At 40.7% G+C, this 14,447-nt stretch overlaps 1 protein-coding gene and 1 long non-coding RNA gene across 7 annotated transcripts; one reads left to right on the top strand and one right to left on the bottom strand.

Moving 5' to 3' along the window:
• Positions 1-4,365: 4,365 nt before the first annotated feature.
• On the top strand, positions 4,366-4,825 carry LOC127309266 (uncharacterized). The gene is made up of 2 exons (XR_007857076.2): positions 4,366-4,460; positions 4,550-4,825. It is a non-coding gene; the product is annotated as an uncharacterized lncRNA (long non-coding RNA).
• Positions 4,826-6,313: 1,488 nt separating this feature from the next.
• On the bottom strand, positions 6,314-14,241 carry LOC127305770 (nodulin homeobox). Of its 6 annotated transcripts, none has more exons than XR_007854138.2 (18): positions 14,028-14,241; positions 13,201-13,330; positions 12,982-13,137; positions 12,643-12,726; positions 12,418-12,543; positions 11,420-11,635; positions 10,874-11,005; positions 10,658-10,753; positions 10,387-10,548; positions 9,968-10,259; positions 9,771-9,887; positions 9,606-9,678; positions 9,358-9,418; positions 8,909-9,022; positions 8,418-8,834; positions 8,288-8,327; positions 6,808-6,931; positions 6,314-6,703 (listed from the first exon to the last, which is right to left on the bottom strand). XR_007854138.2 is itself a non-coding variant. In XM_051336298.2 (17 exons), exons 2-17 carry the CDS (start codon positions 13,321-13,323, stop codon positions 7,593-7,595), a joined length of 2,754 nt encoding a protein of 917 aa, XP_051192258.1. In that variant the 5' UTR covers positions 13,324-13,330; positions 14,028-14,239; the 3' UTR covers positions 7,325-7,592. The 6 variants fall into 6 exon arrangements, 4 of the variants coding, with proteins under 4 accessions (XP_051192258.1, XP_051192260.1, XP_051192259.1 ...); XR_007854139.2 differs by having other exon boundaries at positions 8,293-8,327; XM_051336298.2 differs by lacking the exons at positions 6,314-6,703; positions 6,808-6,931 and adding an exon at positions 7,325-8,142 and having other exon boundaries at positions 8,293-8,327; positions 14,028-14,239.
• Between the last annotated feature and the right edge of the window lie 206 nt (positions 14,242-14,447).

Genomic DNA, 14,447 nt, shown 5'->3' with positions numbered 1-14,447 from the left:
CTGGCTCCGCCCGTCTCTCTTACCGCCGGCGAACTAGGCCTCCCCGAGCAGAGCTAAGCCCACCAGCGTGACGGCCGTCCTCGACAAGCTCAGCCCACGGAAGGAATTGAGCTGAGGTGCCCGAGATCGACGCCGAAGCCATCGTCTTCTCCGACACCGGCAACACCAAATTTCGGCAAGCCAGACTTCCCCGAGCTTCTCCGACCTCATCATCGCGTTCCTGGTAATCTTGCGCATCTCCCGAGCTACCTATTGCATCCTCGCGCGTCCTGTAGCTCGAGTTTGCGAGTTGGCCGGAGCCCGCCGCCGCAGATGTTGGTCGCCGGCGATGTTCCGGTGACTCCCTCGAAAAACCGTCACCACCATTAGCTTCCTCGTGTCACGGGGGTTCGAATGCAATCATTGGCGCGTCTCCGGGGGCCTTAAATCGGCGGCGCCGTCATCGGCTGTCCGCCGGCGTTGAGCCGCCGGCAGAGCCGACGTGGCCGTGGGGCCGTTTCACGACCTTTGACCGGTCGTTACTGCGTGGCAACCGACCTGGTCAAAGACCCCACCGATCAGTCTCTGTAGATAGATCTAAACCGGTATACTTAGCCATTTCCATTTAATCAAAAATCCGAGAAAATAGTTTAAGCTTTACAAAATCATAGAAAATTCATTTTAAGTCAGAAAAATATAAATGAGATATTAAAATTCTTAGAAAAGAAAACTCTATCCAATAAAAATATAATATGGAATTTTTATTAAAAATTTAATTATTTCATACTTGTTATTTAAGCCTTATTTATTAATTCTAAATTCAATTAAAATTCAAAATTTAGGAAAAAGGTATAAAATAAATAAAAACCAGTAAATAAATAAAGAAAACATTAAAAGAAAATTTTCTTTATTTATTATTTGTAAATCATTATTAGAGAGATTTAAACCCTGATTAATAATTACCTTCATTATTAATTCATTAAAAATAATAAAAAGCCAAATTGAATATTATTTTATTTTTAAGTTATTAATAACTTCAACTTTATTATTGAAGTTATTAACTTATGAACTAAATAGTAATTATACAACACTAATTCCTTATGATAGAAAACTAGGAACTCATCATTTCATGTGAAACCTAAAACCATAATTCAATTAGGAACCCTAGTTCCATTATTACATGTGAACTCTAAATTGCTTCTAACCTAAACCCTAGGTTAGAACATGTGATCATGATACTTTAAATTTCAAACTTAGAACAATAATAGAAACTAAATAATTGCCATGATCACATAAAATGTAGAACCCTATCACTAGCAATTTATTATTCCATGTATGCATATCACTAAACCTAGTTGATCAAGTAGGATCAACCAGGTTTAAACCCTAGCTTCTACTGTCAAAACCATCATCCTTATTCATCCATGCTTAGCATCACACCATTGTGATGAACCCCCAATAGCATCTAGGCCCAATATTTATCATTACATAACCATAGTCCACTGAACCCTACAAATACTTCATAATTATGAACCATCCTATTTAGGAGCCAATCATTCCTTACTTAGTGGATCAAATGACAAAACCTAGACAACCTCAACCCTAATTGATATACTTCTTATTATTTAAGAAATATGTTCTTCAAAAGTTATTCTTTTGAAGTAAATAAAGAATCATCATCAACCCTGCTTATAAGGACCTATAAACCCTAATCAGCTATCACCAACAAGGTATACCACCTTGATAGCAACTATTGGTAATTCAGATGTTTAGACTTAATTCAACCATATAAGCCCTAGTAGCTGATGAATCCAACTAGGTTGTGATCCATCTAATAACTACTTCAGAAATTAGATGAAACCATAGTCAACCATAGAACCCCACCAGACTAATTATCATACTTGTTCTTTATTAAAGAACATGTTCTTCAAAAGTTATTCTTTTGAAGAATATAACAAGTAATCATTAACTATGCCATATAGTACTAAAATTGACAACTGTTCTTTACACGTTAACATTATGCCCATTATCATTCTTTGTGTGCTCAATTGATTACTGTACTTTATTATCTACCTGTTCATGATACCAAGTAATCACACCTGAATAAAAACCTTGTTTGTGAATCACTCTAAAAGTGCAACACACCCTGAATCAATTATTACCACTCACTAATCCTAAATCATCGGGGTTAGGTCACGTTTAGAGCGATTGCATTTCATTCTTATGCATTATTGCATCCTTGCCAATCTTTTAAACATCGTCCTTACCGGACGATGATGCTATTTCAGAATTTGGAGTTATTACGCATCGAAGACCTTGTCTGCATAATCTTGCAGCCAAGAAAGGCAAGTTCATCACTTGCTCATGTCATTTGAGTATCTTTATCAAATTACTTGCAAAGTACTATGATTATCACTATTGCATAAAAACCAAAACCACTATTTTCATAACTATGAATATGACTATGTGGTGGGCAATGGAACCATGGATTGTGTTGATATGGTGGAGGTTCCATTGCAAGGGTTTATATCCATCTAGGATTAAACAACAAATGTCGCCAGTGATTCTTGTGCCGTAATACCCGTGTTAACCATAAGATCTGGAGTGGGACGGAGTAGTCAAAAGTGTTTCCACCTCTCGTACATCAACGGATGCGCTTACCGTAGACACTTGACCCAGGTTGGGCAAGCGGTGGGGTGGGGATCCCATTCTAATTCCCCACGGTAAGTGGTCTATGATGGGTTGCAGCTACCGGCGAAGGAGTTTGGTTAACGAGTCCCAAACTGTTGTCGTGGTCGGGATCCATCCTTAAGTGGTATAAGAGGACCGACGAGGACCCAGGGTCGGGGTATGCAACAAAGGGTGGGTGTTCGAGGTAGCGGAGGAACATGATTGGCTAGACCTTATACCGGGCCTCACACCAAAGGAAGTGTGGACGGGTAACGTGCTCGGTTGGCAACAAGGTTAAGATCTCTTATGGGTAAAGCAACACACCTCTGCAGTGTAAAGAACCGTGACTGTCACTCCTGTTCCGGGATATGGAACTGCGAACGCGGCCGGAAAGGAGCTCCATGAAGTTCTAGTAAACCGGTGAAGGCTGACGGACATAGTTCTTCTGAATAAAAGCAACCTTTTAAAGAAATGATTATGAAAACTTGCATTGGTATTAGACTTTCTGGTCTAATGCCGTAGCTAGTGCATTAAACACCTCTTTCCTATAATGAACTTGTTGAGTACGCTCGTACTCATCCCACTCTTAAATCCCCTGCTTAGATATGGAGGCATCAAAGGAGGATCTACAGTGCAACTCGAAGACCGAGGGATCCACAAATACTTCAAGGGACAGGAACCTGACAGAAGAGTCAAACACTACCTCCAACAAGGATCAAACCTAGCTTAGCAATAGAAAGGAACTAGTTTCCTAAACCTAGCTCCTATTTAGCTAGAATCTATTCACAGCCTCTAGAGTTAGTTAAATACTCTACCAATAGAGTTCGTGATAAGACTAGACTACGAGTCGTTCTTCTGGAGTTTATTTGCAGTTTTACCTCATTGTAAAGTAGGAGGCTGTGATGATCTTATGTAACAGAGTCATTGTTGTAATTCTATAGACATGCCTTGGACCCGCATATGTTTCTGTTGTACCACTCTGAGCGATATAATACTAGTGGAACGGTGTTTCATTGGTGTTATATCAGACTTGCATACTACACCATGCAGTGGTATGCCGGGTCACCACACTTACGCACTTTACTTCATGATAGCCATCGTGCTTGAAGTTATATATCTTGCTATCACGTAGTTGCTTGTATTGCTTAGCATAAGTAATGCTATTTTTATTCCGTATTTGTTAAGCTCATCTCGTAAAAGTTTTAAATCGCCTATACACACCCATCTAGGTGACATATGTGTCCTTTCAGTAGGCACATGATAGCGTTTTAAACTTTTATGTATGTGCATACTAGAGGTTCCCTTTATTACGTATAAGTACCACCGTCAATGACAAAAAGTTCTTAGCTTCTTTGAATGTGTTGCCATATTTAACATTGCTTACCTATCAACAACTCAACTACTCAGATGTCACTGTGTTAGACTTTTGCGTGTATCAACATCAGCAGCTCGACTTTTTAGGCAGAAATATCGTGGACGGTGACAATCTACACCGCTTTCTTGGATGTGTGCCACGTTGAACTCAGCATATGCACGTGTCATCAAATCAAGTTTCGTGGTGCACAAGTGTCAGAAGACATAGCCTTTCTGTATGCCAGCTGGTTTCCAAGTGTAAACACCGCATGATGATCTCCTTCATTTAATACCAGCGGAAGCACCTCATGCCCTCTATAAAACCCAACGCCCTCCCATGTCAATCTCATCCAGCAACCCAAGCCCTCAATCAACACAGCATTCACCCACAACTACGATGAGGACTAGTAAACTACTACTTGTGGCCATGGCCCTTCTGCTAGTGATATCCTCATCGGGTATGTTTATTAGCAAGATGTTGACTATATGATGAACTTACACTCACTATAAAGTTTTTTCTTACATTATTATATATGTTATATTTTAGGAATGGCGACCACCACTGAGATGATCTCTGGATACGCGACGACCTCGATCACCAGGAAAGGCCCATGCATCGCCAAGTCGTGCATGACATACTGCCAGGAAACGTACCAAGGGGAAGGCACATGTTTCCCCCATGGTTGCAAGTGTTCCTTTCGTAAAGATATTCCTCCATTGAGGAATTAGCTAGCTGCAGCACATCTTTGTCTGCAGCTTTGTTCTTGCACGGCATGGGCGTATGCCTATTGCATGAATAAGTAAAAATTTTGCTTTTTTTAAATCTGCGTATTGTCCATCTTTGTTCCAAGTCAAAATGAAAAAAATCAACAAAAATGATAACGAACCTACCAAAGGAGTGAATTAAAACTAAAACTTAGGAGATAATCAGGTAAAATAAGGAAAAACAGTAATAGATAGACAGAGAGAGTTTGAACAAAAAATGAATAAATAAAGAAATAAAATAAAATTCTAGATGGCAAAAAGGATAAATATGGTCCCTTTTGGGGGAGGGGAACAAGCACCTTTTTTTCTGAGCCATTAGATATTCATCCAAGGGTGGAGACATCATCTTCCTCGTCCAGACCTCCCCAACTCGCGTGTTTTCAATCTGCAGTGGCGCCGCCGTCTCCTCCTCCGCCCATCCACCCTGACCCTGCCCAGCGGATGTTCCCCTCCACCCGCGGCCGGCGGCGCTGACACGACCACCTACACCGCCGTTCTGCCGCCGCCCGAGCCCTTCATCTAAGTCCGGCGAGCAGTGATTGTATCCGGCGGCGGAGTGCCACTACACCCCGATCCAGCTAAACTTCCTCGCCTCCGCGTCGTGCGCTCCTTCGTCTCGGCCAGGACTCGCCCTCGCCATCGTCGCCGCGGCTGGCCGTGTCTTCGCCACCTCGGGCTCGGATCTGTCTGGAGTAGGCATGGTAGAGAGAGGAGGAGCACTCAAAACGCCTGATCAGATCGACTGGAATTTGAAAAAAAAAGTAGTCGCCCGTGAAATACCAAATCTCTAATGATAAACAAGTAGAAATTCGGTAGGAGAATACATTCGATTGCAAGATAAACAAGCGTCACATAAAAGAGAAATTTACAAAAGCCTGGCATGAACACGCGTTCTTCTTGAAGGTTCAGGGTGTCACTCATGGCCAGTTCTGGCCAGACCAGCGCCACCAGATTCAGAGCAGGAGGGTTGCCAGACCAAGCAGCTCCAAACGATATGTGATTTGTGTGTGTATCCATGCATTCTGCATCTCTGTGATCTCTATGCATTCATTGTTCATGTCATTATATGTGCGGCTTGCAAAAAAAAAAGTCATCAAATCTTTCATTGGCTGATGGATGCATGACGGCAAAATATAGATGAAGAAACTCAAGAAAGCCCGAGTGTCTGGCTCTTGACCTGTTTCGCTTTAGGGGAGCGTATGTTTTGAAGATTGAGAGAGTCTGTTTGAGTCGTTGTTCCTTTGTGTCAGGACACAGTTCTCCTTTTACCTTTCATGGGAGCTGTGCTTTGTTTAGCTTGGTTATGTTGTTCCTTGTTTTGGGTTGTGGTGTGTGCGCTTTCAATTTGTAAAGCCGGTGGTTCCCACTTCACAACATACTTTCATCTCCATTGTTCAAACCACCATATCTTTGTAGCTAGTAAAAAAAGGTACAGTACACACACACAAAAGTACACTGCTCTTCTTTTTCACGAGAAAATGTAAATTGCGCTGCTATACATAATTGAGCAGTGCATCACGCAATGCAACCTAGTATTAGCAGAGGACCATCTTAGATTGTTTTATTCTACGTGCCACTAAAAGTTAAATTACACTGTAATGTACTTTACTAGGACTGCAAAGGCTATAGAGAGCAACGGCACTTCCTTCTTCTCCGATAACATATAAACAGAGGTGCACCATGATTTTGTTCCACTCTAATATCTCAATGCACGAAAAGTTAAAAGCATTCAAAATCCAAAAGATTATTTTGTATATATCCACCTGCGCTATGGAGTCTCAATCAACCACCAGAGATGCATCTAAGCTTTTATAGATTGAGTCTACTCCCTAAACTAGACCATTGCATCCGTGTGAACATTAACATGCATTTCGCATCTTTACTTCCGTAGCACGTGAAGCAGCTCTGAAATTCAGTAACCATTACGCAGGCCCAGCTGACAAATACTAGAAGATGGATGAGCGGCGTAAATAGGATGAATTTTAAAGATCATATCAATTAGTTTGTCTGCTTCCTGGGAGACAATTGATTGTTTCGAACCTGACAGTGGATGGTAAATATTCTGCAAATAGTGACTATCTGGAAGAATATTTGGGCAACGTCCGGCTGTGAAGCCTGAGAGCGACGTCAGGTTCTTCCTTTGCCCCCTGCTGCAAATTCCTCTCTGGAAGGATGACAAATTAGAGATCAGGGGATTTATCAAATTTACTAAAGGAACACCAACGCATTTTTATTGTCCAAACGAGCTAGGGAGTAGAGTAAAGTGTATTATGCTAAAGTTCTGTTAGCCACTTAATCAACCACCCGCATATCTTATCTTATATACTCCTAGATACATAGTCAGCACCTTCAGGTTTTCGCTGTAGTATCGGACTATACGAACACACTGAACTGAATACGGAAGTGTTCACTTGCTTTGCCCAACCTAACCGTTTGAACCTATGCCCGTGAAATCTTGAAAGAATTCTCAAGTTTCTTATGAATATTTTCAGTTACCAGAAAGAAACATTTGTATGTAGGCAACTATCTCAACAATGGCAACATGGTAGTGTCGAACTTGTTTCAACGGACAACGAACAGATATATCAGAATTAGTACCCTACAAGGGTGTATTTTCTCCTGCATGAGGTCAATGAATACAACAGTCGACAGATACCAATGAGGCTTTCACGAAACACTATTAACTCGAGCAGCTCGCTTGCCATAAAAGCCTCTTTCGAAGATTCATGGCTTCATATCCTAGATTGAATGTTCTCTCTAATCGCTGTACTTTGTTAATGCCCAGATGGGAGGTCCGCTTCCTACATGCTGCAAAAAGAATGAACTTATGGCACCACAGGATACGGCACCACAGGAGCAAGCCTGGCAACATCCCACGCGACCCTCATCACGCCACCATGGCTCGATTCTGCCTCTTGGAACGTTCTTCCAGATGTCTCGGAGGGGTGAGGGAGCTCCCTCCATTTCTCAATCTTAAGCTCCATGACATCGATAGTACAGATCTGTGCCCCGCCCTCAACTTGAAAGATCTTCCCCCTGCCAATTGCATTCCCTTCGTTGTCAATCAACAAAACAGGACAACCAGTCTCAAATGATAATGGTCTTGTAAAAGGGTGGCTCATCATGATGTTTTGGTTGAACTCTGCCTGTGTAGTTGGATCATTGGTGTCTGGGGCCACCAGTCTGTTGCCCTTGGATATGCCTAGAGCATTCAGCACCCTCGAAGGTGGCAAATAGCTCTCCTTGACAGCACTTTCTGAGGAGTCACCAAAGTGGGAAGTAGCTGGTGTAGATGGCATGTCAGCATTCTCACTCTCATATGGGACTCCTCTTTCTTTCACGAGGCGCGCATGCTTATATTTTCTATTGGTCAGCCTACAATTTAAAGAAAAAAAAATGTATTACAACAAATAGCTACCGATGCCGACATAGAAGACGATCTCTAGGCTATTACAATAAATAACTTTGAAGGACTAAAAGTTGGTTATATTATTGGATGAAAGAAGAAAGATAATTTTACCTTACCAGTTCTTTAGTTGTGATGATGTTATCTCTGAACCCTGAAAGTGTATCCACATTTTCATGAATCGCACAGGCATAAACTAGTAAAACCTAATAAAAGATTGTCCAAGTGAAAAGGCATATAATACCTGTCCACTCAATTTCTCTGCCCATATCTGAAGTGAAGTAGCACTCTTATGCATCTCAGGCTCGACAACCAGAGCATTCTCAATTTCATTTGTTTGTACATCATTCATAATTGACCGCTTCTTTCTCTTAGGTTGCCTATCATCATTGTCCCGGAGACCACTTTCTTTTGTAGGTTCTGCTGTTTTGAAATGATCTGCACTTTTGCAGCGTGGGAGTTCCATGCTAGAAGCAGTACCGGCACCCGGATAGCCTGCGCTAGTTGTTCTTGTAACACCAAGATGGATTAGGTTTTGACCAAATGAATTCTGCAGGAGCCCACCATTTATACTGGCACGGCTTCTTGGAGTCTCATCCCTAGCATTTCCCTCTTGTTTCATTGAGGGTGTTGCTGTAGGCTCTTCGATGTTCTGCACAACCTGTTAGTATCAATTTTGGATTGGGATCATATACATTAGTACATACATAGCTATACTGCAACCAACAATGTTACCTTCGGAGGGTTATCCACATTGGATTCTGGAACACTAGTGACCCTTTTTGGCAGGGGCTGCTGCACCAGTTGCAAGTCTTTGTTCACTTGCGATGATGTATCACCTTTTGCCATCTAAATCATCACGTAATGAGATAATCTAACATATGAAAATAAAATACTGACAACAAAGTTGAGTAAATTGCTAAAAAGTATGAAGATGCCACCCGATGCATGGTACCAGGCTGTTTTTCTAGTTACACACTGAGCACACCCATCACACTCACACGGACCATACAAAAAGAACAGTGAGTTTGCTTCAAGACTTCACAAACTTTATAACTATTATTATTATAGGAATGTAATTTTGCATATCCCTTGAGAACCATCAGAGAACAGAGACTAAACACAACGCTTTGGTATGTTGTTGCTAGTACGATCTTCACAATCAATGAGTAAAGCAAGCAAACCTGAAATGTTCTCTGTCCACCTTGCGATTTACACCATAGTTGTAACTTATAAGCAAATTCACTGCAAATTGGAAAAGGAAAGTTAGAGAAACATGGTCAAAGAAGTTGTCAGGTGATGGAAGAAATTCCAACCAAAATATTGACAAGCAAATGAGGCATGCAACAAAGAAACATAAAAAAAAAACAAAAAAATATATATGTGACACACCAAGAAGCATCATAAGACGAGTCAAAATGACATTACCCACCTTAATAATTGCACATCTTCCTCATTCAACAAGTTATTAGGAATTAGTGATTTAGCATAATGGGACAAAGCTCCTGCAAAACCCCACAAAAGAAGAAGTTAGATATGCAATATAATGAATTAACAGTCACAACAAACTGTAAAACAATAATAGAAGTGACTGTACCCAAGTTTTTACAGACTGTAGTGGCCTCATTACATGCTGCATAGTCCAATGATGGGCTGGGACTCTCCGATAACAAGTATTTCTGGAATTTCTGAAGAAAAAGATCTCTTTCTTGCTCTGTTAACATGAGAAAATAACTTTTATCAGGCTTACAGAAAATTGTATGGCACAATATAGCAACTGAGAAAAGATCTGACCTTCACATATGTTTGGAACAAAGACGTGCAAATTTGCTATTATTTTCACCACGCACGCTGTTCTTGTCTGTGCATATGCTAGTGAAGGCATGCTGATAGAGCGAAAAGAGCATGAATAGTTAGCTTTAGCTTCAGTCAACATATTTGAAGAAGCTGCCAGTGCCAGCTCGGCTGCACCAAATGGATCATAATCTAGATTAGCATCATCTTCCATCACTGGAAGATTGACAGAGCACCAACTCGAGACAAAAATGTCATGAGGAGTAGCAAAAATTTGGGTCAGAAAGGGAATCTACAAAAGAGAAAGAGATTAAAAAAATAAGTTCAAGTACAATATTAACTTCGCAACAACAGTTGTATGTTTGCTAAATGGCTATAACCCTATCAAGGTAGCAGAAGCAGTTAACTGCAAAGCTTACAGTGTTAGTTATGAAGGACGATCTGAAGTTTGAATCATCAGAAAAGACATCAACTAGACGCAATGCATTGATAAGCACAGAACCCACGGGGTAACTCTTATCATGGGAACTGGCAGTGGGTTTTTGTTTTCTTCCAATTGCGGTCTTCAGTAAATTAAGAACCTGCATTAATCATTGTGATCAATTTGATAGCTACTGCATGAAATTTCCAGATGCTGCAGAAAAGGAGTAAATTTTGTTTCCAACAGTCATCAGCCCCAAAAGAACTAACCTCAAGTGCCAAGGTTTGCCCTAGTTGCATGATCTTTGGTAAAGTGGCAACTTCATCAAGATAAGAAATACTTTCAGCTTCACACAGTTGTAGCAACTAGAGAATGTTTATACCAAGCATTTAGTTACTAACTCAATATTGTTCACACAGTAGACAGTAGTAGTACTTGATTTAAACAAAAGTAAAATCATGACTCAAGGCTCACAACCAACATACAATAGACAGGATTTTAGCCTTCAATCTGGAAATGGATGACGCAATATCCACTGATCCTTTCAGACATTCTGGAATGTCTAACTTCAGTATAGTAAGAGAGAGTGACAATATACCTCCATTTCTACACAGCTCCTGCATTGAGTTAGTAATTTTTTATATCCACATCCTCCAAGGGCATACCATGTAATGATATACAGCAATAATAACAGACTTGAGTACATACTCACAATAATATTTTAATAAGAAAACAAAGATGGTTGTGTCACTAAAAATAAAGTATTGATGCTCGCACTAGATCAGTCTAGGTAAATCTATTTTTTGGAAATTGCATGCAAGGGATTAGAAGATGGAATTGAACTGGAACTGGAGAACAAGTAATGACTTACCGTGTTATACCTGATATAATTCTATTTATATCATTTATTAGTATGAGAAAACAAGTCTATCTTGATAAATCATACAGAGGACAAGGCGCTAGCGTTGAGCAGTTTTCCCACAACAGCGGAACTCAAAAAACAAGGAAATGAGATGTTAGATATAAGAGACCTTGTTTTTTAAAATACGATCTCGGAACAACTTCTGCTGGCACAGCGACAAAAGAATTTGCAATGATGCTTCACACTGTTGGCATGTGAAGTAAGTGAGTTGTGAGTCAAAAGGACCAACAGGAATGTCTTTGGTGCTCAATGCTGATAGCCTGACACTCAATATCCTCGTATCTTCATGCAGACTATCAAAGGCTACATCCATAAAGATATCAACCTGACCACGAACATAAAACATTAACAGAAATGAATAGATGGAATTCGAGGTACCTAACAGGCAGATCCATGTATTGCCCACGTAAAATTCATTTCAAAGGACGCTATAGTGCTCCAGGGAGTACACAAAGAAAGAACTATGAAATGGATGTTTTTTCTATTCTGAAACATCTTTCTGACTGAGATATATAAACGCAAGAAACATGGTTGAAATAACTAATACCGTAGTGCATACAAACAGGCAGTTGCCAGCAAAACTTTATCACCAACTACAGTTCAAATAAAGCAGTAGAATAACTAAAGAAGTGAATACTAACATGACCTCTTTTGATATAATAGCAAATGATGACTGCAGATAACAGCCTGTAATAATATAGAAGAACCAAAGAAATCAACACATGTTAACACTTAACAATACTACTAATTTTAGCTCACATGGACCTGGCAGCTACAGTTAACACCATGTAGTAGAAAAGGATTTATTGGGATCTCAAGAACAAAGTTAACACCCAGCAATATCTTATGAACTCTAGTTCAGGATGAGCACAAAACTAACAATGAAGATATCATTGTCGTTCATGAAATCAACTTGAACTGCAGTGACAGAAAAGTTGGTTATACTAATGAAAAGCAATACAATAAGGACTTCAGAAACCAAAAACAATATTAGCTAAACATGAAATTTAACATGATATAAAACTACCAAGGCTAGTTCAGAGCTTCTATGGAATCAAGCCATGGAATTAAATAGTCATTAAATTACCACCTATGTTACCTACTTACCTTTGGATGTGCAAGAAGAATATGAACAAGTTCATGCCACTGAGATGAAAAGTAACTTGTCAAGAGATGAAGACTTGCTGCTACAAGTGATGAATGTATGAAGGGAGAAGCACCAAGATGATTTTCCTAATGTAAAACATTATCTGTTACCAGAAATATCTATGAAATGATAATAATTAACTATAAGCATGCTGTGCTCGATAAATAATTTGGTGGTTGCCGAACCTTCTTCCAGTCAGAAAGAATGGACAGCACAAAGAATATCAGATCCATGACTTGTTCAGATAATTTCACATCATCGAGAAAAACCTGCAAGAAGATAAACATGCATTGGACCCAATGCTCATCATTTACTCATTTTTCATATTAACCATACGGTAAAATTAAATTCAACGAGCAAACTGAGCTTTATTGTTGGCAAGGCACAGAGACAATATAATGTTATTCATTAGCCGAATTTGAGATGGAAAAGAGAGCTCACCGGATATCACAATTCAAAATGGACAGGATAGGAAGCCAAACACGAGTAAAAGCACGAGCTTGTGTGAAATAACGAGAAGTTACCTGCTCCAGCTTAATGTGGCGAGTTGCTAGCTCAGATAAACTATGCAAAAAGCGCATGCCACGAAGCACATATGTTAAATCTGAACATCTTCCGAGATTCATACACACAGCAAGAAGATGAAGAGGAAGCGATGACACAAGCTTTTCCATGTCCACCTGTAAAGAACATGTGTTAGGGAAAATGTGATTTAAATACATGTAAACATTGTACCTAAGTACCTGCTTTGGACCTCCATCATCTGCCTTGGATTGCAAGACAAAACTCCCCGACTCCTTGAGCATCTCACTAAGTTCCCCAGTAGTTAGCCCACTAAGCTCTTCAATGGCAGAAATCATGTTCATCTGCACCCTATAATCAAAACAGTAATTTCTCAGTCCAAATCAGGGGCATGAGAATTATATGATGAACTATCGCTACTATACTGGTTTACCAGTAGTTAGAGAAAATATTTCAATACTTTGTACACACAGTGGCTAGAGAAGATCATGGCTTACAACTGAACTCATTGCACAGTTCAGTAAAATGTCTTAAAGTCAACATTATGCTAGACCATGATTTAAAAAGTTGATGATGAGAGGTGATACAAATATCCGATGTATAATGTGCATGAAAACCCCAGGCTGACCAGCTCAACAACATCTATAAAACAGTGCAGTAAATTTTGAGCCACTCATCTAAATAATTAACATGCGGGATGTCTTAACTACACAAGCATAATCTCTCCTATTTTTTTTGCGAAAACACAAGCACAATCTGACTAGCCTGGGGCCCTGGAAACAGACTTATACTTGGTGAGGAAATAATACGAATGTGCTAAGGGAACGTCATTTCTCTTTGCATTAACCATCTACACATCTTAGAACATTCACCAAGCCACTGGGTACAAATGAGCACTGGGCAGGAGCACTGGAACAACAGTGCACCTGACCAAATGAAGCACGCAGGAATTCAGATTCAAGTACCAGGAGCGGATCGACTCGTTGAGCACTCGAAATATATGGAGGTCATTGGGGTTTAACAAACCATGGATGGCAAATGCTCATACCTTGGGTCGGGAACGAATGGCCAAAATTGCGGACGGGGCTGCAGCAGCAGGGATGCGACGAGGTTAAACGAGGGCGGTGGTGGCGGCGACGTGCGTGCGTGCGCATGGAAGGCGGAGGGATTGTTGGGGCGGTTGGGGGCTCGGGGGCGGGGGCGGCGCCGCTGAGGAGAGGTAGGGCACGCCGGCCAGCTCTAGAGCGTAGATGGGGCGGGGTGGAGAGGAAACGTACAGGAAAGATTTGATCCCAAGGCTTTTTCAGATCGCTCGAGCGTACACATACATTTGGGCTGAAGCAGTCACGGGCTGGGCTAGCGTGAATGTTAGGCCCTAAGCCTTGGGGAGAGGCACTTTGGGCTGTTCAGCGGGTTAACGGCTAGCTAAAGACCGACCTTCCAAAAGAAACTTTTTAATCTGAAAACT

This window comes from Lolium perenne, chromosome 6, assembly GCF_019359855.2.
Source record: "Lolium perenne isolate Kyuss_39 chromosome 6, Kyuss_2.0, whole genome shotgun sequence".
Classification (NCBI taxonomy): domain Eukaryota; kingdom Viridiplantae; phylum Streptophyta; class Magnoliopsida; order Poales; family Poaceae; genus Lolium; species Lolium perenne.
This window is presented reverse-complemented; position numbering and strand designations above follow the sequence as displayed.